This window comes from Pyricularia oryzae, chromosome 2 (assembly GCF_000002495.2).
Source record: "Pyricularia oryzae 70-15 chromosome 2, whole genome shotgun sequence".
Taxonomy (NCBI): Eukaryota; Fungi; Ascomycota; class Sordariomycetes; order Magnaporthales; family Pyriculariaceae; genus Pyricularia; species Pyricularia oryzae.
In genome coordinates, this window is record NC_017850.1 from 3,848,868 (window position 1) to 3,875,991 (window position 27,124).

A 27,124-nucleotide genomic window follows, 5' to 3' on the forward strand; every position below is an offset into this window, starting at 1 on the left:
GGCGGCCGATTGTGATGCTGAGGTATGATGTCGGCGATGACAACTCTGGGGCAAGCTTGTAGAGTGGTCCGCGATGCAGCATAACGCGGCTTGGCGTTGCATTGGCTTAGTCATCAGTCGCAGATTCGGCTCCAGTGGGTGCATGTCGGACCTGGCTCGGGGTGTCAGTTCACAATTTTGTTGCTACTGTATATTTCGAACCGTTTACCCAGTGATACCTGGCAAGCCTGGGCAAGCAAGCAATCCAGCTTGCAACCAATCTTCATCTTTCTGTTTCTTTCTGACTTTCAATTCATTGCGGTCATTATTATCAAAACTAACAACGATCCCGAGCTGCCACTCTGGTTCTTACCCGGTCATCTACTGGCATCTATTCCTATTGGATGAATGTCTGCTCATCACGCGTCGTTCTCAAACTTGAGCCCAGCTTCCTTGCGCACAGCACCATAAATACCAGCAATGTCCCCCTTGGCCCCAGAGTGTTCCTTGACCTGGGCCAAGTGAGCATCTGCTGCCTCCACGTTGGGCAGCTTGGTCCCAGCCTTCTTTGCAAGGGCCAAAGCATGGCCTGCATCTTTCCTAGCCAGGTCCACAGCAAACAACGGCTCCTCTCGCTTGTGATAGTCGCCTGTCAGCATCCGCTGCGAGTAGGCGGTATACGCCCCGGGGAAGACGTGCTCCACGAATTGATGTAGATATTCTGTGCCCAGTCCCGACTTTTCCGCCAGCACGTGGCCCTCGGCCAGCTGCTCAATCATGTTGACGATGAAGGTGTTGCCAATGACCTTGAGCGTCAGTGCCGTCTGAGGCGTGCGGTCCACCATCTCGATCTCTGCACGCGAAGTCACGCCCTTGAAGTAAGGGCGCGCTCGTTCGACCGAAGACCGGGGGCCCGCGAGCACGGCGACCAGAGTCCCCGCATCTGCAGCGGCGGGCGGCCCGAAAATCGGTGCAGCTACGAACTCGGCTCCCTGATCGACGATTTTTTTGCTCACACTCTCAGTTGTATCCGGGTGGATGGTTGAGCAGTCGATGAACAGCTTGCCTTTGATGTTGCCAGAGGCAATAGCTGCGTCCAGCGTTTCCCGGACGGCAGCGTCATTGGCGACGCAGGTGAAAATCACATCGGCTTTGGCGACTCCTTGTGCAAGGTCTGTGACAACCTCGGCCTTTCCGTCCGGCAGACTGCCCTTGAGATCAACAGCGCGCTGTGCCGAACGGTTATGTAGAAGAAGCGGAAGACCATCGAGGGCAGCTTTCTCGACAATATTCCTGCACATTCCCTACCGAGTACGATTTGGTTAGTTGCTGACAGCCACTTATATGTTCGACCTCAGCCACCAAGTAAGTTAAAGTAATTGGCTGCACTTTGCTGTTAGTTTCATGAAACAAAGTCACATACCCTGCCCATGTTCCCGAGGCCTATCCATAACAATTGAGGTGCCATTTTGGTTGCAACTGTAATCGTGAATTAATGGTCCAGTGATGATGAACTTGACGTGTTGTCGATGGCGCTGATACTTGGGCTAACCTAGAACTAAAGTGTGAGGGGTTGGGTTTATATAACTAAAGATACCTTAGATGAGTCTGGTATACAGCCGGAAGAACGAGAACCCTGTGAGCAAATGAGATTAAAGAGGCGGAATAATAAGAACCCAATAATTTGTATTACCCATCAGACAGATAGACTTATGTTGGCTGCATTTATGGGTGATTTACAAGTCCATCAAAACATTGGGCTTGCACAGGTCCGGTCTTGTCTCCGAGCATCCGTATCCAAACCCACACAGGAGGGGCACTGTTAAGCAGCCATTCAGTATCGGTAATCCTTTCCGAAGTCCGCTCTTGAATTCTTGAACTTGCCCAACTTTATTGCACCTTACGCCAGATCTAGATATGTCCCTACCTCCCTACCTCACCCTAAGACAGGTCCATTTACGAATAACACCTGCGATTGAACTGGGTTGCTTTCCATCTATCCGAACTTTTATAATCATTGTGGCATCATTCTACCAGACTTCATTCGATACTACCCGAGCACTGCATTTACCATGCTTTGAGCCTGGATTAAGTCGCCAGCCTTTACCAGGGTCGCCGTACTCGGTGGGCCCAGCAGCTCTGCAAAACGTCACCGCTTCACTCAGTGAGCGCTGTAGGCTTTCAAGCATTGTCCAAGCGATTTTGACTCACCGCACAAATTTGCTCTGTAGGTGCTGTGTCTCCCTGCACTCAATCGTAACTCGGTAACCCCATTCGACTTCCAATCTGCATCCACCCGTCAGAGATGGGCTGAAAGACCGAGCCCGAAAATAGTTTTATTATTTTTGAACGCTTTGCATTTTCGAACTGCTATCCTTCTCTCCCAACAAGTATCCCTCAATTTACGATGTGCTGTGAATCATGACATTGCGTGGTAGCGCCGCCTGGAAGCAGGTGGGTTCAATTGCCCAGGTGAGTTTTATGATACAGTCCATCGTTGGCTACTGGGCTCTCCAGTTGCCGAGGCCGATCTCGGACAGCGTCAATTGAGGTCTATCTTCAGAGGTCGCTGGTCTAATCTGCCTTTGCTTTTTCGATTCGACAACTTGCACGCTGCTAATAAGTAAATGCGGAAAAGTTGCCTCTTGGCAAATCGACAAACCAACATAAAAACAATCATGCCGTCAGAAGCTTATCGCAACAGCCATGCAGCAGCGACCGCCTCAAGTCGCCATGGCTGCTCTCAGTCCGTGGTGTGTCGGCAGAGGCGGAGGGTATGAGGTCGCTCTATGAGACTATCATGTCGGAAAGAGATAAGAAAATGGCAGAGAACAAGGTGAGCCGAGCCGGATTCCTCTGCAGAAGCAGACAACCAAACCACTGACTCTGTACGCAAGGAATTGCTCCTGTCTGTCATGGAAACCTCACCTACGAGGCGAGGGGCGAAGAAATGGCTGAAGGACTTCGCGCCAGCCCTCGGCCGCAAATGGCAGCCCAGAGGCATCAGCACAGCTGGTCCTCTGCCCCAGGCTGACACTCGAGCCTTGGAAGACAACCTCCCTCAGGTTGCCATTGTCAAGCTCAGGGAGCCCCAGTCCATCGATGAGACCACTCTCAAGGGTGTGGGCAGAACTCTTTGCCAGCTTCAAATGTTGGGACTGCTGTCCATTGTCGTTGTTGATTGTGACCAGGACTTGGTCAAGGGAGATGCGCTTTGGCCAGTGATCATGAAGCAGACTGAGCGTGCGCTGGCTGGAGCTACGATTGCACCTCTAGCACGCCCACGTGTGATGGACTATGTTATGGGCATTCGGCCTGGATCAGAGGGCGACCAAGCCTCATCTCTCGCCGCTGGCGGTGTATTCGTCTCCAGGGAAGAACCACTCATTAGAGCATTGAAGGACGACGCCATCGTGGTGGTACCGACATATGCCGTCTCTACAGACACCTGTGCAGCCAGGACTGTTCAGGCAGACGAGGTCGTTGTTGCGCTTACCAGATATTATTCTGGCTTGCAGTTTCCCAATAAGTCATCGGGTGGCCCGGCAGACACCTGTCAGCAGCCGACGGCCAAACCGAAAGCCGGTATTCGAAAAGTCATGATTATTGACCCTCTTGGCGGACCACCTGCAAACAACCGACCGGAAGGCGCACACGTGTTCCTCAATATGATACAGGAATATGACACAGCAATGAAGTACATCAAGGAAGCGGACTACCCCGAGCTTAAAATAGCGAGCAGCGCCATAGGATCGACTTCTGACACATCTGCACACATAAGAAAGAAGCATGCAGATAACTTGGAGCTCACGAAGCGTATCGTGACGTTACTCCCATCGTCTGCCTCAGTAGTCATCACTACGCCCGAAGAGGCCGCAAATCTACGGGGCGAGAAGGGTGAAGAGTCACACAACTTTGGATTTCTGGCCCAGACAAGAACACGCAAGCCGAAGAATGCGCTGATACACAACTTGATCACCGACCGACCGGCATTCTCATCATCGCTGCCGACTACCAGGTTCGCTGCAAGCAAGCCACAGGCTGTCAAGACGGGGACCATGGGTAACATGGACTGGACCAGTAAACCTATCGTCACCCAATCGAGAACAACGCTCGCCAAGCGCGGGATGCCCCTGACGATACTCCCAGATCCATTCACCAGCCCTTGGACGCCAACAGCCCCAGGTCAGCCAAGGTTGCGACTGACGGATATATGCGTTGACCTGCCGCGGCTCGTTCACCTCATTGACGATTCATTCGACAGAAAGCTAGACGTGCAGGATTATCTCAACCGTGTAGAAGACAGTCTAGCGGGCATCATAATTGTGGGCGAATACGAAGGTGGTGCCATCTTGACTTGGGAGGCACCCAATCCTCACAACATCCCGGCTGCCGAGGCATATGCGGAGGCGTATAGGCAGGGCAGATTAGTGCCGTACTTGGATAAGTTTGCGGTGCTCAAGAGGGCACAGGGGGAGGGTGGAATTGCCGACATCGTCTTCAATGCCATGATCCGCACTTGCTTTCCCAAGGGAGTCTGTTGGCGGAGTCGTAAGGATAATCCAGTGAACAAATGGTATGCTGAGCGGTCGAGAGGATTTAGGAAGCTGGACGATTCCAACTGGAGTATGTTTTGGACAACCGAATGGGACGATCATAGCAATGCCGACTATGAGGACGTCTGTCGCAAGATACAGCCATCTTGGGCAGATAACAAGCAGATAGTAGACTAAACATTAAATGGAGAATAGGGCTGGTTGGATTTATCCGAAGAGAGTGATCTGAAGGACTTGCAAGGTTAGCTGTGTGAGCAATATGTGGAGGTGCACTTGGAGGATTTAGTACCTCACCATTTCTTTGTTTAGCAGAGTCGGCGATCGTTAGGTGCCAATAGTCTCTCACTTTTGGATTGACCAAGCCAGACCACGTTCACATTGCGCATGGAATAGTTCATGATAGCTTTGGGGCTCAACGCCAAGTTCCCCCTAGCACACCGTCCATGGGCAACGAAGGCAACCTACCCTGCATGCCATCTAGAACTAGGTAGGTACCTACCTAGGTACCTAGTACTGAAATGCGTATCGACAAAGGTGGTGCGGGGTCTAACTGCACGTGCTCCACGTACTTTAGGTACTGTAGCTCCCTGCCAAGAATCCAGGATCCTTGCCGTGGCATTTTACAGTGACAATGGAAACTCCACTGAGTTCCTGTTACCCCAGCGCCCTGCCAGTGATCTGTCGCCTTATAGGTCAGGCCTCGACGGGACAGGCTTATGACAAGGGAGCCGGAGGCTACGTAAGAGGATTGCTTGGCTTGGCTTTCTGCAGCAGCTTGCATCTCGTATCTCACAGATAATAATCTGGGTCCCAACCTTTCTCAGCTTTCACATGAGAGCCGCAACTTGACATCTTGACTCCAACTTCTTTTGTTGCAGCTACCCGACATCGCATCAACAACCAAAACAAAGCTTTGGCTTATCGACAAAATAAATCTTCGCCATGGATTTCAAGAACTTTGGCAAGAACATCACGTATGTCGATTCAACCCACGTCGTCGGGATGGATAGCTTCCGCTTTGACATGACGTCCCCTGGACTCGCGTTGAAGACAGTAAAATGACGATTTCGAAGCTCCGCCGCTAACAACTGTTGTTTGTTGCACGCAACAGCTCTCTTGGTGCATCGTTCACGCCATTCGCTTCGCGCACCTTCCAGTACACCAAGGAGCAGCTTGGGCAAGTCGAGGACAAGGTAAGTCTACTTGCAGTCGATGCCGACGGCAACATTTTCTATGGTGCATCTGAATGAGCACAGATGATTGGGTGTGGATCTAACAAGCGCCATGGTCTCTGATGAAATAGACCCAACTTCCTCCCGACTACATTGACCTCGAGAAGCGGGTGGACGCGCTCAAGGCCGTCCACCAGAAGATGCTGGCTGTCACGTAAGACGAAGCATCCTTGCAGCAAGCTCTCTATGTCGCAGGTTCATGACTGATTCTAAAAATCCATTAGCAACCAATATGCCACTGAGGCCTACGACTACCCGCCCAACATCAAGGAGACGTTCTCTGACCTCGGCCGCACCGTCAGCGAGAAGGTGACGCTCCTCTCGTCGGCCACCAGCCCTGCCGAGGCCCAGGCCGCCCTCACGGCGCCCCCTAGCGCGAAGCCTCAGCCCAAGACCTTCTCGCACGCCATTGCTCGCGCATCGCTGGCCAGCAGCCAGACGCTGCACCAGACACACGCAGATGCCGGCGAGGACCCCCTGGCCACGGCGCTTGAGAAGTACGCCCTGGCTCAGGAGCGCGTGGGCGAGGCTCGCCTGGCTCAAGACAACCAGATTCAGCGCAGCTTCCTGGCCGGCTGGAACACGACGCTCAACACTAACCTGCTGTTTGCCACACGCGCCCGCAAGAACGTTGAGAACTCGCGCCTGAGCCTGGACGCTGCCAAGGCTCGCGCCAAGGGTACCACATGGAAGCTGCCCGCGACCACGTCGCCGCGCGGTGACGCCGCGGCGCACCACGAGGAGCCGGAGCTCAGCCCTGAGGCGCAGGAAGAGATCGAGAAGGCGGAAGATGAGTTTGTCACGCAGACCGAGGAGGCCGTTGGCGTGATGAAGAATGTGCGTCAAAAGCTAATCCATATTTTTGCGGGATATCAAAGTACTAACCCTACAATTTCTAGGTCCTTGACACCCCCGAGCCGCTCCGCAACCTTGCCGAGCTTGTGGCTGCACAGATGGAGTACCACAAGAAAGCTCACGAGATCTTGTCAGAATTGGCTCCCCTGATTGAGGGACTGCAGGTTGAACAGGAGGCAAGTCGTGCTTCTGCTTTTGCAATGCACTGATCACGTGCATAACTGTCGACTAATGGCCAATCGTGCCTCATGTACTGCCTACATAATTGCTGACTTGTCCCGGGATTTGATATCGCTGTGTAGGCGAGCTACCGTAAGAGCCGTGAGAGCGCCTCTTGAATGTAAACCCTCCGGGGGGCATAAGACAATAATACAGTTGTCAAGAGTTGGGTGTGACACGCCATCTGGCAAAACTTTCTCTTTAGGGCTGTTTGGGTTCTTGTAGCTTGGTTTGCCAAAGGATCTTTGCCGTGCTAAAACAGGAGCTCACCCGAACCGCAGTAGCCTAGACTTGTGGCCTGCATTGCGGTATTAAACGTGCGGAAGTGGGACGAGGCATCCCATTGGCGTTTTACTGGCAGTGTCTTATTTTTGTTCGCCTAGTTTGTTATTTATTGGATCTAGATATCACAAATGCCCGATGCATTATTAGCAGTATCGAGAGGGGGGTATTTTTTTTTAAGAGAGCAAAGATGTGTTTTGAAGGTAATCTTTATTTGTATTACTTGCCTTAAGTATCTACTACGCAGGAACCTATAATTACCATGTACCTCTGTAGGGTAGCAATACGGACGATTGTTTGGACGCCACATGTGGCGTCATAACTCACCAATCACTTTTGTTGCGCATCACAGATCAGTCTCCGCAAGAGCTTTTGAGCTCCACTCTACGTGTAGCTCGCTGTTGTCTGCAACATCATCACCGCCGACAGTCATCGTACATATCATCCCAAAATAGATGAGCAAATGTAATTTGGTTACCACCATAAACCACCAAATACCAACAAACGCAGGCGCAAATCGCAAACAGTTTCTAAAACTTCTTCACAATGGCAAGTCATCTGCCCCTCTACCATTTCTCCCGCCATTCTGCTAACCTTCAATCCCCTTTGTTCAGCTTCCCCTTGGGCTCCTGAACGCGGCCCAGGGCCACGCGATGATGGTGGAATTGAAGAACGGCGAAACCCTCAACGGACACCTGGTTCAGTGCGATACGTGGATGAACCTCACTCTGAGAGAGGTGGTGCAGACGAGTCCAGATGGGGACAAGTTTATGCGGCTACCAGAGATATACGTCAAGGGAAACAACGTACGTATACCCTCATTTCAATCGAGTCACATGGCGATTGAATACATTCGGCCTCTTATGGAGGTCAAGAAAAGCAAACCGAAACCCGCTGACTGCTCCTCCATGACTGTAGATCAAATACCTCCGCGTTCCCGACGAAGTCATAGACCAGGTCAAGGAGCAACAGCAGCAACACCAACAGCAACATCAACAACACGGACAGCAGGGAGGCTTCAGGGGAGGAAGGGGTGGCGGCTCAAGAGGTGACCACCGCGGCGGAGGCGACAGGGGACGGGGCGGCCGAGGTCGGGGAGCCGGGCGTGGCCGGGGAAGGGGAGGCGCTTAGGTCAAGAGCATCCAAAACAACAAACAAACGAGGGCGTACATGTGGGGAAACCCTGATGGCCGCGGAGACTACGAATGCCTACTCGAATATTCTTGTGACCCTGATGAGCAGCGTGGAAGGAAAACCCATCTCACAAAAACATATCCACGCCAAGAGAGTTGTTCAGTCTTGGGATGTGGTTGGGCTGATGATCTCATGGCGATACCCTGGTGAAGAGGGTGGGGCAAGCCGGGCATCGAAGAAGACTGTTTATTTGGCAGGTTGCGAATGGCGGCATCAAATGAGTGCATTGTGGGAGGAATTTCGACGGCTAACCCCTTCGACCTGACTCTGCTCGAAACCGAGCGGAGACGGGCTAGATAAAATGCATGATACCCTACGAGCGGGCTGATTTGGTTTTAACCTGTAATTTATTCCCGGGAAAAGAGCAAGAGAGCCATTTTGAACACAAGCCCCTGAGCAAAAATGGGAAACTAACAGGATACGACTGTGTTGGGCGAGTGGTATCTTTTAAAGTGAGTGAGGAGAATGTAAATGCTAATACTACGTAATTTCCTACTCGAGTTCTCTTTAGGATGCCGGAGGCCCCGGAAGTGGGTCAACCGCCTTTTCTTCTCCGGGAGTGGGGTATCTCGGAGGACGACAATTTTCAAGCTACAGCATTCTACAGCATCTATTACTACCTATTCGCGGAACGCGTCTGACACGCATAATCAAAACTTCAAAGTCACAAAAAAAAAAAATCGGCTTCAATTGAAACACCAGCCAGCCATACATAGTGCTGCCTGCCTTTGAGATGCTGTCCTCGCGCGCAAAATAATGCTCAAGACTGGCGTCACCGTCGACGTGCTGTGGCGCGGGCTGTTAGCTAGGACAACGCTTAACGGTCTGGTTCCGGCGCGAGCCCAAAGCTCTGCAAGATCAGTCTTTCCCGAATCGACCGGCCAATGGCGCCACGAGAGTCTTCAATGCCTCAATTCCAGGCATTCCCACCATAATTGGAAACCGGCATTTAGGCAATGCACTCGGAATAGACCATCCCATCGGCCATACTCGACCTCAGCCCCCGAACCAATAACAGAAGCGGAAACAGAATCAGGGACACCACGGCTGTCCGCCAGATTCCTATACGAATTTGTTGACTTGCCGGTGGATTTAATAAGGAACAGGCAGACCCGAAACCTGCCCGACGCTATCCGCAACCTCGCCGAGGATCCGACCAAGGTCAGGGCTGACGGGACCGTCCGCATCAGATGCGAGGATATCCTGGCGTACCTGCGCGACCTCCGCGACGAGAGACCTGACAACTCCCGTGTGCCCGAATTCTGGGCCCAGGTGGTAAAGCCATGTGTTGCCGGTATTGAACCGCTCGTCGAGGATCCTCTCCTGCGGGCGCAAATCCGCCACGAGGGGAGTTGTGAGGTTGTCACTCACGTCTTGAGTGAGGCCCAGGAGGCGGGCTACAACCCGACTTCAACAACCCTCCATCTGGCACTACGCGTACGTCAAAGTAGAAGAACATGGGCCCAATCTTTATAGGCGGGTGCCTGGACCAGACCGTCTCGAATCTTGCTAACACCGTGTGCTTCACTCACAGGCCTTGGCTACTCACCCTGATTACATATTGCGGGACCGGCTCCTTGAGATAATGAAGAGCCGGTATATCGAATTGACAACCGATGGCCACGCGAGCGTGATCTTGGGCTTGCTGCGTGACGGGCAATACGAGATGGCCATCGACAAACTGGAGCAGGTTACTCGAGAAGGGGTTGAGGTCCCGACGTGGGTTCACGACATCTTTTTATTTGTCTTTGCTGAGCTGGGCTTCCATGATGAGGTCATTAGAATCATCAATCACCACCGAATTAGTCGCAAAGGCACAGAGTTGGACTGGCCCTCGGCAAACACGTGCTACTTCCTCCTAGACAAGTGCTCAAAGGGATATCATTACGACAGCACAAAGTTCATCTGGAACTTGGCGGTGCCCAAGATGTTTAACCCCCCAGACGGTGTCTTGGAGAACGTTCTTTGCACCGCGGCAAAGGGACTCGATTCAATGCTCGGGTCTCAGGCAATTAGGATGCTGGCGACCCGCGGGAACAAGCTCTCTTTGCACCATTACGAGCCGCTGATTGCTTGCTATGCCGGGGCTGAGGACGAGGAAAAGGCGTTCAGCGTGCTGTGCATCATGCACCGGGCGGGTATCAAGCCGGAATCGGGCAGCACACGTCCCCTTTATCATTTACTCCAGAAAAAGGAGCCGTACGAACTCCTGGAAACGGTCCGGCTGCTCTTCCGGCTCAAGTCACAAGGAGACGTGCCGATTGCAGCCTTCAACGTTGTCCTGGAGGCGATGCTCGCAAAGAGCGGACTCGGCCAGGCCATGGACTTTTACAGCCGAGTGCGACTCATTGTCAAGTCTGGACCCGACATTGAGACCTTCAACACCATCCTGCGCATGATATACACGGAGAAGCCGGAACGCAGCCTCGAGACGACTGAGTTTTTGATGGACGAAATGAAGGCAATCGGGATCATGCCGGACAGGTTCACGTACGAACATGTGATCCACAACCTGGCGCGCGCCGGGAAGCCCGAACTCGCGCTCGAGTACCTACAGGAGATGAGCCAGACGTTCCACAGGTCAATGGGCAGAACGGGCTGGATCACCAAGATCAATACCCTGTGGTTGTTCAAAAAGTTGAGAGAGGCTGGTCTCGACAAGGAAGCCGAGGACCTCATCACCGAGTCGAATGCTCGTGGATTAAAGATCAAAAACGTGGAGCGTGAGCTGGACAGACCTGGGATTCGCTCCGGTGTGGTAAACCCTGGCTTCTATGCAGACGAGTCCTAATTACCCGTTCGACACGGCAGCGGCATCACGGCCATAATCAGAAGCACGACGAGTTCCCACGACGTTGAAGGCTTCTTTTTCTTTTATTTTTCTGCCTCACATAGATTTTACAACAAGCGACGACAAGGCGCCTGCGTTGCTCGCATGCTTCGCATATGGGAGGTGATTGGACGGGATTGTGAAGTTGAATTAAAAGAAATCGATTGGGCCTTCACATCAACATTTTGAGTTGATGACTGATTGACTGATAAGGCTGCGATTTAAGGGTTGTCGATCAACTCTGCCCTACCGTTTTAATTCGTCTGGCTTGCGGCAGCTCGCAGGAAATGCCACCGGAGTTATGGCTGGAGTTTTCGGAGCTATGGCGGACGCCATGACCGTTTACGGTATTAACACTAAAAAAAAAACCGTTGAAAGGTGGCACAGAAACAAAAAGAAACACAAGAAACCAAAAGCAAAATGAAAGGAAAAGGGAAAAACGAAACATCTAGACTAATCGTTCATGGCCAATCGCCGCTAAATCGAAACTAGTTCAGCCCCCCTCAAGTTTGCGTGCCTCTTTGAAAGAAAAGATCGCTGGTGTGTCCGAGTTTCGACTCAAGATGAGTTCGGTGTGACTGAATGTTTCCTGGCTGCCTAGGACCCTAAGAGTAGATCGCGTATCCCCTGCTTCTTCTTTGTAAGGCGTCAGCTGTCTTGTTTATTAATGCCTTTGCTGGACTAGACTAGACTAGACTAGACTATTTCTAGAGCAAGCTGAACATGTATGTCTGTGTGCACGGCACAGCACAGCACTTGTTGGGAACATGATAATTTGTTTGGTGCCTTGGGTGCCTCGTTTTGTGCTGACATCCTGCTAAGTCGATTTCTAAGCCGGGCCAATTCAGGTCCCATACAGCTCCAGACTAGACCCTGCCTAACAGCTCCCCCTTCAATACAAGCAAAAGTAAGGCTGATTGATGGGACCGGTACTACCCAATGCCTCGTGCAGGAGGAATACCGTACCTGGGAAATCCAACCATAAGCCCGCCGTTTACCGCCGCTTGGTGTGCATCGGTAAGTCGGTGATTGGAGGAAGGCGCGGGCCTACGCAGCCAAGTACCAAAACGTCATGACAAATTAACCCCGACTCTGCTGTCTCACTCTTGTCATGTAGGTCGAATCGGCAGCGGTCCTTTTCCATGGCGAGCCCCCATCATTCTGATTCGGCAATACGCGCTCATTCCTGGAGATACCGAGCATGCCAAGAGAGCAAAAGCACAACACCCAAGTGTAGCTTAGACTAAAGTCCGCACCCAAGTCCTCAACATACCCGTCTTGTTATTTTCTACCCCTTTCTTTCTCTCTCACTCTCTCTAGCTATCAATGGAAAAGGTACCCAAATATGAAACCAGAACCAGATTGGTAATCTGCATCAGATCGGTATGGCGTCTTCCGCTGCACTCGCTGACGGTGATTCGGATCTAGCTCCATAGATTGTACCCCTTGCTTCGTAAATACGTAGACAAAAAAGACGTGCTTAGAATGCCATAGTAAACCACCGATAAGGCATCTTTTGTGATACATTAGAAAACTCTTCTTGAAGATTCAGAGTATAAAAGATGGCGTCTCTTTCCTTTGAAACTATTTTCTTTTTCTTTGGTTTTGTCAATTACTATCAGACACGAGAGTGGCACGACTGTTCCCAATGGGTCAGACAGACTTACATGCACTTATCTCGTGAACGATTAATATATTGTACACAACTGAGTATACACTACCTGCCAGCCATTCTCTAAATACGTGGCCCTGTCACTTGACAAAGCGGTGCAGCGAGCCGCACCGTCCCGCCCACACATATAATTTTTCCAAAAGCGGGAGAAAAAAAAAAAAAAAGATACACAACCCATCACCACACCACTACAATGGTTTCTAGTATCCAGGATACCGCCCTGGGCGCGGCAATCCGACTTGTCACCAAGAACAAACTGCTAAAGTACCCCGAGGAACGAGACAACTTCAAGCTCCCCGCCCAGTGGCGCCGACTACTCGACGGCAGCAACACCAGCGAGCAAGATTCCGATGGCAGCCTCGCCAGAGAGAAGACGGGAGAGGCGCGCACAGGGTCGCTAGGCTCCGAGAGCAGCACGGTATCGGACGACGAGGAAGCCCAAGCAGCCGGGAGCAGCTCGGCATCGGCGATGCGGAGGGTGCAGTCCATACCCATCGTCCCCATGACGACGAGGTCGGGCGACATACTCGTCGACTGGTACACGACAGACGACCCCGAGAACCCCCTGAACTGGAGCAGGATGCGAAAGGCCATGGTCACGGCCATCCTGTGCATCTACACCTTTGTCGTCTACATGTCCTCGGCCATCTACACCACGTCTGAACACGGCGTCATGGAGGAGTTTGGCGTCACGTCGGTCGAGGCGGGGCTGGGCCTGGCCCTTTTCGTGCTCGGGTACGGCGTGGGACCATCGATCCTGAGCCCGCTGTCCGAGCTGCCCTCGGTCGGCCGCAACCCGCCCTACATCGCCAGCATGTTCATCTTCGTCATCATCTCCATCCCCACCGCGCTCGTCACAAACTACCCGGGCCTGATGGTGCTCCGCTTCCTGCAGGGCTTCTTCGGGTCGCCTTGCCTGGCCTCGGGCGGCGCCTCCGTCATGGACATGTACGGCTTCGGGCTCGACCTCCCCTACCCGATGATGGTGTGGACCGTCTCGTCCTTTTGCGGCCCTGCCCTGGGCCCTCTGCTCTCGGGCTTCAGTGTCCCCGCCCTGGGTTGGCGCTGGTCCCTCCTCGAGATCCTCTTCGCCTCTGCACCCGTCTTCCTTATCATGTTCGCCTTCCTTCCCGAGACTTCGAGCGACAACATCCTGCTCCGCCGCGCCCGACGCCTTCGTGCTCTCACAAAGTCGGACCGCTTCCAGACCAAGGCCGAGATCGAGCAGAAGGAAATGACGTTTGGCGCCATCCTCGCCGATGCGCTCATCAAGCCCATGGAGATCTCCATCAAGGACCCGGCCGTGGCTTTTGTCCAGATCTACACCGCCATCATCTACGGAATCTATTACTCCTTCTTCGAGGTGTTCCCGCTCGTTTTCCCCGTCTTCTACGGCATGAGCGCGGGACAGGTCGGCCTCGTCTTCCTCTGCATCCTCGTGTCGGCGGTCGTGGGGATGACCGCCTATGCCTCCTACCTGGCCTTTTACATGCACCCGCGCATCCGCGCCCGCGGTCACCCGGTGCATGAAACGCGCCTGGTACCCGCCCTGGCCGCCGCTTTCGGCCCGACCATCGGCCTCTTCATCTTTGCCTGGACGGCCCGACCAGACGTGCACTGGATCGCGCCCACCGTGGGCATTACCCTGTACGGCGCCTCGGGCTTCGTCGTCATGCAGTGCCTGTTTTGCTACATCCCGCTGTCGTACCCGCGCTACGCCGCGAGCTTGTTTGCCGCAAACGACCTCTGCCGGTCGGCCCTGGCTTTTGCCAGCGTCCTGTTTGCCAGGCCGCTCTTTGCAAACCTCGGCGTCGCCCGCGGCGTCACCCTCCTCGCCGGCCTGAGCGTACTCGGAATCGTTGGCATGTGGGCCCTGTGGAGTTTCGGCGCCCGGTTGAGGGCCATGAGCAAGTTTGCCGTGTCCGAGTCGGAAGAGATTGTCGCTGCCGAGCAGGAGAAGCAGTGAATGTTTGATGAAAAAAAGTGATTGTTTCTTGGGTTTGACTTTATGGCTGGGTTATAATGCTAAGGAGTTTAGTGCAGAGGAGTTTTTCTCATCTCCTGTTACCAGTGTCCGCGTTTGATTAGGCCCTGCGACGACATAAAGAATTCGTGCAAAAACGAATTAGACTCTAGTTCTAGACTAGCTTAGATTCGGATCTTTTGCTTCCAAATGGTATTTTTTTCAGCACAGTTCATGTGTATTTCTTGGTTCGAGTCCACGGCATCACAGCATTGATTCCGAGTATGTATGCAGGAAAAAAGACCGAGGGTGGGACGGACTTGAAATAGAAGTCGTAAGTTATCATATGCTAGGGTATTTATTCACGTACCAACGTCACATTTGTGACCCCACTTCGCAGAGCTCAAGGGGCCCCAAATACCAGAGAGAAAGATATAAAATAAACAGTGGTGAGGCACCAAGCACCCCACGTCAGAAGATGAAGTCAACAAACGGCAAAAGTGTCAGTGCCATGGTTTGAATAACCACTGACCCGACACATCAGTGTAATGGGTATCATTTGATCAGAAACTTCAATAGTAAAAAAAAAAAAAAAAACAGAACGTAATGTTCCGTGTGAAACATATGACAATCAGCGGCCGTGGCTGTTTTGCATAAGATTGTAAAGTGTGTCGTTTGCATCCATGTTTCCATAGTTATTGCCCGTCATGTTCATCGACCTGTGCTGAGAGCCGTGTGATGTTGAGCCTCCGACGTGACTAGTGTCGTAGCCGCCGTTCACGGCTTGTTGAGGATCGACGACACCTCTGTATCCGGCTGGATTGCTGTTTGTCGCTGCGTATCCATACCATCCTTGCTGCTGCTGCGGGTGCTGGCTGGAGGTCGACTGTGGCTGCCGCCCATACGATGCATAACCCTGCTGCTGTTGCTGCTGCGACTGTTGTGTCTGTGGCTGCGAGGGACTCTGCTGGCGCTGCTGCTGCTGCTGCTGCTGCTGCTGCTGCTGCTGCTGATGGTACGATGCACGAACCGAGCTTCTCGTGGCATGTGGCGAGGTGGGCCGCACGCTGAAACCATGTATGGAACTCGGCTGTGACATGGGCGCTGTCTGGTCTGTACGGCTTGCTGTGGCTGTTGCCGAATTGTTGTTGTAAGTCTTTGAGTTGTGGACCTGTGGCGCGGTAGCAGACGGCCATTGGTTGTTGCTATTGCTGGCTGAAGACTTATATGCAGTCGAGGTGGGCCGTGTAACGGGATTGCGGTAAGTTTGCGTTGTTTGCGTTGTAGGCCTGTGAGGGGTGGCATTGTGAGTGCTGTAATTGTCGTATGATGGGTAAGCCGGTGCGTTATTGGAGGCAGGTTGGCTGGTATATGAGCTTTGACCGGTCCCATTGCCAGTGCTGCCGCCAGCTTGACCAGTGCTTGTTGATGCGAATGTATTATTGTCGTTGCTGCTGCTACTCCCATAGTATTGAGCGTGGGGATCCTGCGCAGCGGTACCCACGGAGGCACCGACAGAGGAGTAAGAATTAGACATGGTCGGCGGTCCGTAATCAGAAGAGTTACTGATGGCCGCAGACTGGTATTCTCGCGACACCACTGGCCGCTGGCTTTGCCTTGAGCTAGTCCTGGCCGGCTGTAATGGCTGGGTTTGTGGCGAAGCCCGACTTGTCTGTTGCATAGCGGCCTGAGACAAAGCCGCAGCTTCTCGCAAGCCTTGACTGGGTCCCTGTGAGCCAAAATCTGCCGTGTTCATGGATGTCCGGGATCTGCTCCTAGTGTGCACCTGGTACCCATGATTCGCCGTATCCTGTACCTGTACCTGTGCCTGTACCTGTACCGGCTGCGTAGGCGGAGCGGGAGCGGTGTTGGAGAAATTCGCCCATGGGGTACTATCCGGGGCCGGATGGTCTACTACTTTGGGTTGGGTGCGCTGACCTGTGGGAAGGCTCCTGCGACCCGTCCGGGAGATGCCGGCGGCCTGCTGTGCAGAGGCAGCTTCTCGACTTGGCCTTGACGGCTGGACCGGTTCTTCCATCACCGCTTCGGGCACCTGAGCTGTATGACTTGCATGGCTTGCAAAACCGGTGTGCTGGGGATATTCTAAGCTCGGTGCAGTCAAGGTATGCTCTCTAGACTCATCAACTGGTTGGGGCTGGTAGCTCGATACGTTGTCGTCATTGGTCTGTGTCTGGGTCTGAGTCTGAGTATCGGCCCAGTCCGTGGCCGTGGTTTGCTGTCCAAAACCAGGAGAAGGCAGGTCATCTGGCTCTTCCTCCTCCAGTGCCGGAGGCGGTGCTGGAGCTGACGGAGGTATTGGTGCAACGACCGGTTCAGGTTTTGACTCAATATGCTCCTCTGACTTTGCGTTGCCTCTGGGGCCCGTGGGAATTTCTTGGCGATAATGGCACTCAATGTTGGTCATGCGACATTGCTCGCAAGTGGGCTTGGTTTTGGAGCACTACGCATCCATTGTGATTTGTTGATTAGTAAAATGTTCTTCAGACGTTCAATATATGCATGTTGGTTCCTTACCAGAGTCTTGGCGTCTCGACAAGGGTCGCATTTGCCACGGGTTAGCTTCTTCTTCTTCGTCCCACTTGGAGTTGCGTCTTCGCCAGACTCAGCACAAGCCAGAGACTTCTTTGCCGACTTCTTCTTCTTCTTCTTGGTCGTGGAGCTTGCAGTTTCGGCATCTGAGGAGGCTGTGGCGGCCGAGCTATCTGGTGTAGCCGGTGTCGATGGTGTAGGAGTACTTGCTTGTGCGTCCTTATTCGGGTGTACGATCCTCAGTCTCTCGGCACCATATTTGACCAACATAGCCAGAGATTCCTGCTGAAGTTCAGGCGACTGGTTGGAAAATATGTTGAACTGCTCTTCGGACAGTGTGGCAGGATCTATTCCGCTAGTAATGAGTAACCCATTGGCATGGTCACGCCTCCTGTCCGCCTCACCAGGTGGAAGATCGAGCACATGAACGTTGACGGCGGATGTATCCGTGTTCGCACTATCTTGTGCCTCAGCTACCGCTGTCTCATCGTTGACCATAGCCTGAGACTTTTTCGGCTTTGGAGTTCGCTTCTTCTTGGTTGAGGGCGTAGCCTGACTGGCCTCGGGAGCACCATCGCCTACAGGAATGTCCTCTGGTGGCCCTTCTACCACAATGATGGATGCCTCTGTGGTCTCGCCTTGACCATTTGTCGATTTGGTACCCGCCTTGCTCTTCTTTTTCTTCTTTTTGGCGGGCGTTGCTGCTTCGCCGTCGGTAGTTGGGGCAGCACGTTTCTGAGGGTGGGCCAGAGTTGGCTCTGGGGGCGGCGTGAATATCTCATAAAGCTCCGCGACCGTTTTGTGAAGAGGCATATGGCTGTATTTGACCTCGATCTCCATGTCGGTTCTCTTGAAGTGAATTGTCAGAGAACCCCGACAGTTGAACGCTGGCCGACTCATCAGAGTAGCGTTCTGCCCATCCTTACCGCTGGAGAGTCCAACCACAGGTAGCGTTTCCTTGGCATGCTGTCGCTGCCACACCTGTAGGGAATCCTTGCAGATATACTCAAACGTCCACCCGGATGATGCGCGCGCGATAGTCCTGACGTTCCAAGACGAAGTGACCTCCCCGGGCGACGATAAAGCCCCTGCAATCTGTTTTGCGACGGCGCGTTGCAATACTGGGTCGTCCTGGGGTTGGTTGACGAACGCATCATGGGTAGTTATCTGGCGCTGGTACTGGCCGTTTCCGAGAGCCAGGACTGTCTGGTTGTGACCGGCGAAGGGGCGCGCCCCGCCGACTAACGACGCCGCACTCTCCAAGGCAGCGTTCTCGGCCTCATTGACAACGACGAGGAAATGGGCTGTTGAGGGGAATTTGAATTTCGCATCCACATGTTCCGCTTTCGTCTCGCTCGTCTTGGGTAACAGTATGTCATCGAGTTGTTTGCGGATATCCTCGGTCGAGTAGCAGACATGGTGCGAACCGGCGGCCGCGTCGTCGTTGAGGAAAGCGAAGGCGTCCATGGTCGCAGATGTTTGACTGCTAGGTTGGCATCTGTTGTCGTCGCGTTTGTGATGCAGCTAGCTACCTAACCCATATGGCTAGCTAGCTGGGCAGTCAATGACAGCAAACGCCGGCGGCGATATCCTCAAGCCAATTTAGGCCGAAGTTCCCAGATCGGGACTGTCCTTCGGCTTTGTTCGCGGCTCTTGAATTGAGGTGCGTCAGTTGGTCCACAACACGCAAGTGGAGGTAGCGCGTCTGTGATTTCTGCGCTGGCGGCACTCACGTGGGGTACAACCTTTACCGGCAGACGCCCCCGGCCTTGCTTTCTCCAACAAGAACACTCCAACTTGACGGAGGCTGTCCCCCCCCCCCCCCCCCCCCCTTCTTTTTTTTTTTTCTTTTCTTCAATCTTCCCTTTTCATCAGGTTTAATGCTCATGGCCTTCAAGTCACGCGCCTGCGCTCAGTTTGACCCGAAAAGGTCTTATTTACACACGCTGCGCGTGTGATGAAGTATCATTATCCACCACAACTAGCACATTGTCTAGGTACTGTGAGCTATCTGATTTACACACTGCCAATTACAACAAACCATAGAATCCGCAAACCAAACACCTACGCTCAACATACATGCATCCTGCCCAGACCCAAATGCATGTTTGAAAATTCAGACGCCTCCGACTTCCTTCTCAGGCATACAGCATCATCATCAAAATAATTCACAGATTACCCTCGATCCACTGCTCCAGCTTCTCAACCAGCTCAGCCTTCTTCCCCACAGGACTGATACCCTTGGACGTCAATATGGCCTTGAGATCGGCTACTGTCATCTTGACAAGCTTGTCTTGCTGATGGGCTGCCCTGAGCTGTGAATCACTCGTAGTAGCCCCTGCTTTGGCCGACGTGGCCACCTCAATCCTTGATTTCTTGGCCGGCTTCTTCTCATCCTCGTCATCTGCCTCATGTTCTCGCTTCAATGCACGCTGTCCCTGTGCGACCCTTGCAGCATCTTCAAGATCCTCGTTGATCTCGGCAATGGCGCCGCCCACACGCTTCGCGATGGCCTTAAACTTGGGTAGAGTCGGGTCGTCACCTTGTTCCGGCACCTCCTCATCAAGCGCGAGTGCCTGTAAGATCTTGTAGTGCCACTGCAAGGCCGGATTCGGATATCTGGCCGGGTCATAGGTTCCCTTTGGTAAGTGGAGGTTGCCTACTACCTTTCGCATCTTTGCCGTCAGCTCTTCTGGCGCCTTGATCACATCCCTTTTGTCCGTCTCTCGAAGGTCATCGGCAAAAGGAAGAGTGCAAAGCCACAGTCCCGCAGGGAGAAATTTCGTGCCGGACTCCTCATCAGAAGGTCTCTTAGACGGGATGATAGCCACCAGCACCGGGTTGGCGTTTACTCGCGCGACGAACCATGCCAAGCCAACCTTGTCGTCTTTGAGCAGCTTTTTCCACAGAGCCGAAAAGACGCGGGTTGAACCGACATGATCCTCCTCTGCCGGAAATATGTATGTTGACTTCTTGATAGATGCCCACTGTGGAATCATGGATCGTGGCTTAAAGCCAATGATACGAAGGACGTGGCCTCCCCAATCTTTGAGCTGCGCTGTCTCTTCTGGTGTGAGATGGATATAGTCTCCTCCGAATTTGTATGCCTTCTTCAGTTCCGACTTTTCCACTGTCCGTGAGCTGTCGGACACCTCCATTTTGGTGGTTTCTGGCAACGCAAGCTCTGCCTTTTCACCGGCCGTATGCACCCATGTTGTTCGCGCCGGCTTTTGAACATGCAGCGGAATGTAGCCCTTGACCGAGATGGTCAAACCTGGTGCCACTTCGAACGGAAGGTGAGAGAAATAAGCACGTTTTGGCGTCTGCTTCGAGTTGATATTTGAGATGAGAGAGCTCAAAAGATTTAGGCCGTCGCCTGACTTGGCGTGCTTGATCTCGTCTGCTTCTGTCGTTGGGTCTCGGTAGATAATGTCCTGTTTTGTGTTAGTCATGAGCCTAGTATATTCGAGGCGTAAAACTCGGCAGCCCATTATTCGACACATTTCTGTAAAGGGCGATGGTGTTATGGCAACTCACATCGTAAAACTTGGCCAGATCAAACTTCTGGTCACCCTTGCTGATGGGGAACAGCTCGATAATGACTCCAAGATCGTAAAGATCTTTGGCTCGAACTGCAGCAGACGCTCGAGCTGCCTTGTCTCCCGAGTGTGGGTCGTCATTGTCTGTGATTATGAACAGACGCCGAGAGCCAAAATTGGGCGCCTTGGTTGTGAAAGTCTGGTTGGCACAAAACAGCACGTTGGCCATAGTTGCGGGTTCCTCGGATGGCACCAGAGCGCCTTCTAGGTCCTCGCCCTCCTCAACCAGGCTCCTGAGCATCTTGACATCCTCTGCTTCGGGTATGTCAAGATCCAAGTAAAGGTAGCAGTGAGGGTAAGATCCACCACTGGTAACGTCACGCAGCTTTGTGCGTTCCGTATTAAAGAGTAAAATTCCCATCATGTCTTTTGGCGACGCAATGATACGTTGCTGCATGATCTGGTTGGCGCATTTAAGCGCCGCTGTGAGAGGACTGTCATTATCCGCCTTCTTGGAGCTGCTATGCTCAGGCTCTTCCAGCATAGACTTGCTCACGTCAATGGCAAATATTATGGCGTCTTTCTGGGTTTTGTAGTCCTGGAAGTCTGTCAGTACATGATCTGATGGTGATCTCTAGATATCAGGAGTAACAAACAGATTCGTCCATTTCCTCGTCAGCTTCGACATCATCCTCCACATCTTGACGGTATTTATCCGCGGCCATAATTGCGGTGTCGTATATGCAGTAAAACAGTTTTCGCTTTTTTTGCTTCTCTTCTCCTTGTTGTCCAGATAATTGATGCTCGATGAATCCCGAATTACTAGAGGGCATGAGAAAGATGGTGGACGCGACTTACTCTAGGCAGCATCGCGGACCCTGGTCTCTGGAGCGCGAAGTCACGTGTTTGTCGGCACGATCGATCGGTCTCATCGATCCTCGCTCGTTCGTCCCCTGTCCCGCCTCGCCTGTCTGATTCGTAATGGCTGTCAATTGGCAGGGGAAGCTCCTCCGCAGTGGGGCGCGCATGGAAGGTCGTACCAGTGTTCTGAGATCATCGCAAAGACGGCCTCTTTGACAGTTCCGCCCGATAAAGTGACTTTTGGATTTATCCCGGGCTCCCCGACAAGAGCAAAGTCTGCCACTGATCCATTCACCGTAGCGTTTCCTGTTCTTCATTCACATCTACAAAACTCGGTCTTGACTAGTCCGACATTATCTCTGAGGATTGCCGATAACTACTGAATCGTTTCCAAGATCCAGCTTAGGTACCTTACCCACCTAGCTTGTTCTGTTCTGTTGTCGCAGCAGGAGATTCCCTTCCGCTGTGATCTATACACGCAATAATGGTGGCGATGCGCCATCCAGCAAGGCAGCTTTGCCAAACGTTTTCGCAAACCGGATCATCCCGCTTTGCTGCGAATGGCTTGAGGACATTACCTTCGTCGGCTCTCCAGACCAGAGCATTTGCGACGCCAGTGCCGCCCGTCACCCAAGATGCCACAGGATCCAAGGGCCCAACGGCCATGGTCTTTTTGAACATGGGAGGCCCCTCTACCACTGAGGAGGTCCACGACTTCCTGCTCAGGCTCTTTGTATGCCATTCGCCCGGCCACCAAGAAACTTTTAGCAACAGTAACACTAACGTAGATTCCGATGGCGGTTTGTGACAGTCCGACGCCGACCTGATCCCCTTCGGCCCGTTGCAAAAGTACCTGGCGCAATGGATCTCGAAGCGAAGAACTCCCAAGATCCAGGGCCAATACGCAGCCATTGGCGGTGGCTCGCCGATTCGCAAATGGTCCGAGCACCAGAACGCTGAGATGTGCAAGCTGCTCGACAAGATCTCGCCCGAGACGGCGCCGCATAAGCCCTACGTCGCCTTCCGCTACGCAAATCCGCTGACCGAGGAGATGTACAACCGCCTTTTGGCTGACGGCTTCGGCAACGGCAAGGGCGGTAGGGCGGTTGCGTTCACGCAGTACCCTCAGTACTCGTGTTCGACGACGGGGAGCAGCCTGAACGAGCTGTGGAAGTGGAGGCAAAGGCTTGAAGGCAAGTCGGCCGAGGCTGATGGTGGTTCATCCGCGGCGCTCTCAAAGGTGAACGATGGCACAATACAGTGGAGCGTCATTGACCGATGGCCCGTCCACGCGGGACTGGTGGAAGCTTTTGCCCAGAATATTGAGGCGAAGTTGGCTGAGTACCCAGAGGAAAGGAGAAACAAGGCTGTGTTGATGTTTTCGGCCCACAGTCTACCTATGACTGTGGTAAACAGAGGTGAGTTATTATTCGCTTGCAAGCTCAAGCTCGACAGACGATGGCATATACTGACAGCCGTATAGGAGATCCCTACCCCGCCGAAGTTGCGGCCACCGTCTACGGTGTGATGCAGCGATTGGGATTCTCAAACCCCTACCGTCTTTGCTGGCAGTCGCAGGTTGGCCCCCAGCCATGGCTAGGACCTCAAACGTCAACTTCGGTCGAGGAATACGTTTCCAAGGGCCAGAAAGACATTGTTCTGATTCCGATCGCATTTACATCTGACCACATCGAGACGTTGTTTGAGCTCGACCAAGAAGTTATTGGTGACTCCGGACACCCCGATACGGTCAAGCGTGTCGAGAGTCTCAACGGTAGCAAGGTCTTTATCAAGGCCTTGGCCGATATTGCCAAGGAGCACCTCCACAGTGGCCTTGCTTGCTCTACCCAGATGGGCCTACGCTGCCCCGGCTGCAAGAGCGAGAGGTGTTTGGAGTCGAAGAAGTTTTTCGCCAGCCAGCAGGCGAGGTTCTCTAGCGCATGAGGGCCGTCCATGGTTTGAGCCTGCTTATCGCCATTGTCTTTTCTTTTTGTGATATAAATCTTATGTAAACATATTTGAGCATCAGGGAAAGCAGATCATCGTTTGTCGGAATACGAACAGGCTAAGACAAAAGTCCAAAGATCTCATGTAATACTACCAAGTCGTGTGGGCAAAACTCAGTTGACAGGTGAGCTTCACCAGTGTTTACTCAGTGAACTGAATCTAGGGGAATACCGACCGGATTTGCAGCTTGACGCTGCTTGCTGTCATAACTGGAGATAACAACGCTAAGAAGCTCGTAGAGAGTGCCAGCTAGCAAAAAAATGGCGATGACCTGGCCAAACGTCCATTCGCTCTCCTCGGCCGACACATTGTTGGCATTGGTCATTTTCTCCAGGGACACGATGGCATAGATTGAAAACGCCAAGTACGCCACAACGCGCAAGAATTCGGAGACGTGATCATCTTCCTCGGCGTCCATTTCCGATGCCGCCCCCGAGTTTGGATCGGTCCAGGTCACGCTGCAGTGGCCGCCCAAGCACGAGATTCCATTCCTATGCCGATGGACGTCCCCACTCCGCCTGTCTCCCGCGCGCCGCTGACACGCCCCATAGCACAGTGCGACACCCAGCGAGGGGATTCCAAGGCACATGAGCACGGCAAAGGCACCCGGTCCCACCGCGAGCGTGGCCAGGGCGATGTAGCGGAAGACGGGGTCTGTTGCGTGGACCCTAACGCCAAAGACGACGTACACGGTCGAGGCGTTACACTCTGGCTGCGGGCCCAGGCTCGGGGCGTGGACCCAGACGTAGACGTTGAAGGCGACGAAGATGACGACGGCCGCGGCAACGATAACGGCATCGACAGCGTGGCGCGCCAGCTTGCTGCCGCGGTACCGGCCGCGCGAGGCCAGGTTTATGCCCAGCAGAGCCAGCAGATGCAGCACCACGACGGCGTGGAAGAGCGTGAGCTGGCCTTGAAACGTCTGCACGACGGCCGTGCACAGCAGCGAGAGACCCTGCAGGCTGAGCGCGGCGACGGTGCTCCGGGAGAAGTCTTCCGAGTTGGTCCGCTCGCACACGAGGATCTTGACCAGGTAGCTGAAGAGCTTGCCGGTCAGGCACAGTGCGTATATCGATATTCTGATCTGATAAAAAAAGAACAGATTGGGTTTATGAGTGTCAGGTGCGTGCGGTTCGGCGACTGGGATGGCAGGTTTGTTTTAAACTTACACCAACACCACTAACATCCGGATTCGCTGCTATCTCGCATCTGGCTTCTGTGGAATCCATGGCTCGTAGTCGTCTGGCTTTTCCAACATTACCTTATACAAGTCTATCGCGTTTATCCAGAATGGGTTACAACCATGATCGTTTCATTCAAAATCGTCGCTATTCAAGCTATACATGGAACTCCGCCCAGGAAGGTGTATACCCTACTCAAGGCAAATGTTTCCGGCCTCGTTTGGATTTGGTGATAATTCAAAACTGCGAGACGCTGACCACCTTTTTTTCGCTGCGACTTGAATACGACTTGGACGAGAAAATGAAAGGTCCTTCCAAAAAGAAAACCAAAAACCCGACCCAGCCCAAACTGGCCCAACCACTCTTCCCTCGCAAAGGGTAAGACGGCAGAGCAGGGTAAGAGATTTCAGCAGCTGAACCTCTGACCATTCGGTTTTGCACCAATTGGCTGGCTGTGCCATCCACACTATCGGCTCCAGAGGAATCCTGCAGTGTCAGCCGGGAGACGCACAAACCCCCGTCCAGTACCAATTTAGAAATGCGTGGCTGAGGCCCAATCCAAAGTGTTCAGGCAAAATTGTGCATCTCGTTTTCTTATTTCAAGACGGACTGACTCTTCACGCATTGTTTCAGCATCGGCGGTGGTGATTTGTTTATCACTCTGATGTTCGGCCTCGGCTTTTATACTTTCGTCGCAAATACGACGTTGGCCTCTTTTGCCGCAACGATGTCATCGGCTCCCAGGACAATGAATGTAATACAATATTTTGCACATTGGTAGACACATTCATTCCTTGGGATTACACCATCTTGGTTTGTACACATAGTGTGCAAAAAGGAAACAACAAGAAAAACCGCAAAAATGATGCACCCAATCGATCGCATTTGGACAGGTACGTCGTCTTACACAGGATCTGCATTGTGACACCTATGACCTGATACAGTACTAAAATGTAAATACTGCTCATGAAAAGTTGTCCTATTCGTCGTCCTCTCGGCTATCGACATCGCCTTCAACGCCGCAGCCGGCCCCGCAGCGGTCGCCGCCGGGGCTCACGTCGAAGGCAGACCCGTCACGGCACAAGCACTTGGCCTCGGCGCACAGGCGGGAGCCACCAAGGCCGGAATCTTGGCATTCCTCGGGTTTTTGGGATTGGCAAACCTGACCAGCGTCGCGGCGACGATGCTGATCATCATCATGGCGACAATATTTGGCATATGCGTCCTCGTGACCGCTCAGGTGTCGTATGCCCTCATAGGAGACAGTGAGTACAGTTGATGAAGAGGGTCTAAGTGTTTTCAAGGTTTTTAGGGGGGAAAGCACGCTAATGATTACCTTTTTGGCGAGTCAACAGCTCCTACGGCGCTTCTCAAAGCTGCACTAGTGGCTGCGCTTCCGTTACAGTTACCGGAGGGTTATGGGATGTATTTTGGTTAGTGTCAACGGCAATCTCGGCCTTTGAGGCCAGCTCGTCTGGGAATGGCCGGCTGACAATTGTTTGGTGCTGTTGTCCATAGCCGTCAACAGGTACAGAAAAGAAGACAAATTCAGCGGCGAGTCAATGAACACCTTCCACTACTCAAGAACATTGGCCTTGTGGATCACGACGGTGGTATGGGATGCTATAGCAGGAGTTACTTTTGCAGCGATGGCACAAAACCTAGGTGAGTCTTTTTTTTTTTTTTTTCCTTTTTCTAACCGCTCTAGGGGGGTCGATTACTGACTTTCTTTGATTGTTCGCGTCTCTCTTCCAAAAGGCTACCCCGTTTGTAAATTGGGAACAGCAGCTGCGGCTGGTGCTGTGTATGGCGTCTTTTCGGGGTTGTCCAAGATGATAGCGTATATCGCATGGGGCTTGTATTATCGGAACAAGTGAATTTGTAATTATACGAGAAAGTAGTTTTAAGCTTATGGACTTTGAACAAGAATTGCAGATCATGGAGCAGCTTTGAGCATGGAGTACCACGTAAGCTTTGGTGTACCGTACCTGGGGCGGCTGGCATAATAGTAAAGCATGCCGTTCCCCCACAACCCGACTAATGCTTGGCGCCTGCATCACCCCACGTGCCTTGCCAGGAGGTGGAATCCGGTACGGAGTAGGTAATCTAGCACGTCGTACAAGGTAGGTACAGTACAGTTCCTCCCGCTAGCAAGTGCCTTAACCCTGCAAGGAACGCTTGCAGCTACGGGTGGCGCTTTCGTC

The 27,124-nt window shown here is 52.9% G+C and overlaps 12 protein-coding genes across 12 annotated transcripts; 8 read left to right on the plus strand and 4 right to left on the minus strand.

Moving 5' to 3' along the window:
• Window positions 1-204: 204 nt before the first annotated feature.
• MGG_01506 (6-phosphogluconate dehydrogenase) lies at window positions 205-1,856 on the minus strand. Its single transcript, XM_003714429.1, has 2 exons — window positions 1,403-1,856; window positions 205-1,283 (listed from the first exon to the last, which is right to left on the minus strand). Exons 1-2 carry the CDS (start codon window positions 1,445-1,447, stop codon window positions 399-401), a joined length of 930 nt encoding a protein of 309 aa, XP_003714477.1. The 5' UTR covers window positions 1,448-1,856; the 3' UTR covers window positions 205-398.
• Window positions 1,852-4,894, plus strand: MGG_01507 (acetylglutamate synthase). The gene is made up of 3 exons (XM_003714430.1): window positions 1,852-2,451; window positions 2,618-2,815; window positions 2,877-4,894. The coding sequence occupies exons 1-3, from the start codon at window positions 2,401-2,403 to the stop codon at window positions 4,710-4,712; spliced, it is 2,085 nt and encodes a 694-aa protein (XP_003714478.1). The 5' UTR covers window positions 1,852-2,400; the 3' UTR covers window positions 4,713-4,894.
• Window positions 4,895-5,351: 457 nt separating this feature from the next.
• MGG_01508 (uncharacterized protein) lies at window positions 5,352-7,452 on the plus strand. The gene is made up of 6 exons (XM_003714431.1): window positions 5,352-5,509; window positions 5,647-5,728; window positions 5,839-5,921; window positions 5,992-6,604; window positions 6,667-6,798; window positions 6,925-7,452. The coding sequence occupies exons 1-6, from the start codon at window positions 5,478-5,480 to the stop codon at window positions 6,958-6,960; spliced, it is 978 nt and encodes a 325-aa protein (XP_003714479.1). The 5' UTR covers window positions 5,352-5,477; the 3' UTR covers window positions 6,961-7,452.
• Window positions 7,453-7,776: 324 nt separating this feature from the next.
• On the plus strand, window positions 7,777-8,254 carry MGG_01509 (glycine rich protein; the record flags this gene model as incomplete). Its single annotated transcript, XM_003714432.1, has 2 exons — window positions 7,777-7,929; window positions 8,042-8,254. 2 exons carry the CDS (start codon window positions 7,777-7,779, stop codon window positions 8,252-8,254), a joined length of 366 nt encoding a protein of 121 aa, XP_003714480.1.
• A 523-nt stretch (window positions 8,255-8,777) lies between these two features.
• On the plus strand, window positions 8,778-11,687 carry MGG_01510 (pentatricopeptide repeat protein). Its single transcript, XM_003714433.1, has 2 exons — window positions 8,778-9,754; window positions 9,852-11,687. The coding sequence occupies exons 1-2, from the start codon at window positions 9,074-9,076 to the stop codon at window positions 11,106-11,108; spliced, it is 1,938 nt and encodes a 645-aa protein (XP_003714481.1). The 5' UTR covers window positions 8,778-9,073; the 3' UTR covers window positions 11,109-11,687.
• A 23-nt stretch (window positions 11,688-11,710) lies between these two features.
• On the plus strand, window positions 11,711-12,533 carry MGG_15722 (uncharacterized protein; the record flags this gene model as incomplete). Its single annotated transcript, XM_003714434.1, has 4 exons — window positions 11,711-11,719; window positions 11,859-11,872; window positions 12,100-12,164; window positions 12,265-12,533. The coding sequence occupies 4 exons, from the start codon at window positions 11,711-11,713 to the stop codon at window positions 12,387-12,389; spliced, it is 213 nt and encodes a 70-aa protein (XP_003714482.1). The 3' UTR covers window positions 12,390-12,533.
• A 479-nt stretch (window positions 12,534-13,012) lies between these two features.
• Window positions 13,013-14,785, plus strand: MGG_01511 (benomyl/methotrexate resistance protein; the record flags this gene model as incomplete). Its single annotated transcript, XM_003714435.1, has 1 exon — window positions 13,013-14,785. One exon carries the CDS (start codon window positions 13,013-13,015, stop codon window positions 14,783-14,785), a length of 1,773 nt encoding a protein of 590 aa, XP_003714483.1.
• A 565-nt stretch (window positions 14,786-15,350) lies between these two features.
• Window positions 15,351-19,005, minus strand: MGG_11192 (uncharacterized protein). Its single transcript, XM_003714436.1, has 2 exons — window positions 17,318-19,005; window positions 15,351-17,243 (listed from the first exon to the last, which is right to left on the minus strand). Exons 1-2 carry the CDS (start codon window positions 18,797-18,799, stop codon window positions 15,414-15,416), a joined length of 3,312 nt encoding a protein of 1,103 aa, XP_003714484.1. The 5' UTR covers window positions 18,800-19,005; the 3' UTR covers window positions 15,351-15,413.
• A 258-nt stretch (window positions 19,006-19,263) lies between these two features.
• MGG_01512 (uncharacterized protein) lies at window positions 19,264-21,696 on the minus strand. The gene is made up of 3 exons (XM_003714437.1): window positions 21,528-21,696; window positions 20,870-21,469; window positions 19,264-20,766 (listed from the first exon to the last, which is right to left on the minus strand). Exons 1-3 carry the CDS (start codon window positions 21,594-21,596, stop codon window positions 19,501-19,503), a joined length of 1,935 nt encoding a protein of 644 aa, XP_003714485.1. The 5' UTR covers window positions 21,597-21,696; the 3' UTR covers window positions 19,264-19,500.
• A 168-nt stretch (window positions 21,697-21,864) lies between these two features.
• Window positions 21,865-24,615, plus strand: MGG_15723 (ferrochelatase). Its single transcript, XM_003714438.1, has 3 exons — window positions 21,865-22,465; window positions 22,544-23,150; window positions 23,216-24,615. Exons 1-3 carry the CDS (start codon window positions 22,217-22,219, stop codon window positions 23,674-23,676), a joined length of 1,317 nt encoding a protein of 438 aa, XP_003714486.1. The 5' UTR covers window positions 21,865-22,216; the 3' UTR covers window positions 23,677-24,615.
• MGG_15724 (uncharacterized protein) lies at window positions 23,630-25,293 on the minus strand. Its single transcript, XM_003714439.1, has 2 exons — window positions 24,909-25,293; window positions 23,630-24,823 (listed from the first exon to the last, which is right to left on the minus strand). Exons 1-2 carry the CDS (start codon window positions 24,966-24,968, stop codon window positions 23,885-23,887), a joined length of 999 nt encoding a protein of 332 aa, XP_003714487.1. The 5' UTR covers window positions 24,969-25,293; the 3' UTR covers window positions 23,630-23,884.
• MGG_15725 (uncharacterized protein) lies at window positions 24,601-26,867 on the plus strand. Its single transcript, XM_003714440.1, has 6 exons — window positions 24,601-24,861; window positions 24,978-25,813; window positions 25,895-26,185; window positions 26,276-26,353; window positions 26,439-26,585; window positions 26,679-26,867. The coding sequence occupies exons 2-6, from the start codon at window positions 25,783-25,785 to the stop codon at window positions 26,795-26,797; spliced, it is 666 nt and encodes a 221-aa protein (XP_003714488.1). The 5' UTR covers window positions 24,601-24,861; window positions 24,978-25,782; the 3' UTR covers window positions 26,798-26,867.
• Window positions 26,868-27,124: the final 257 nt, after the last annotated feature.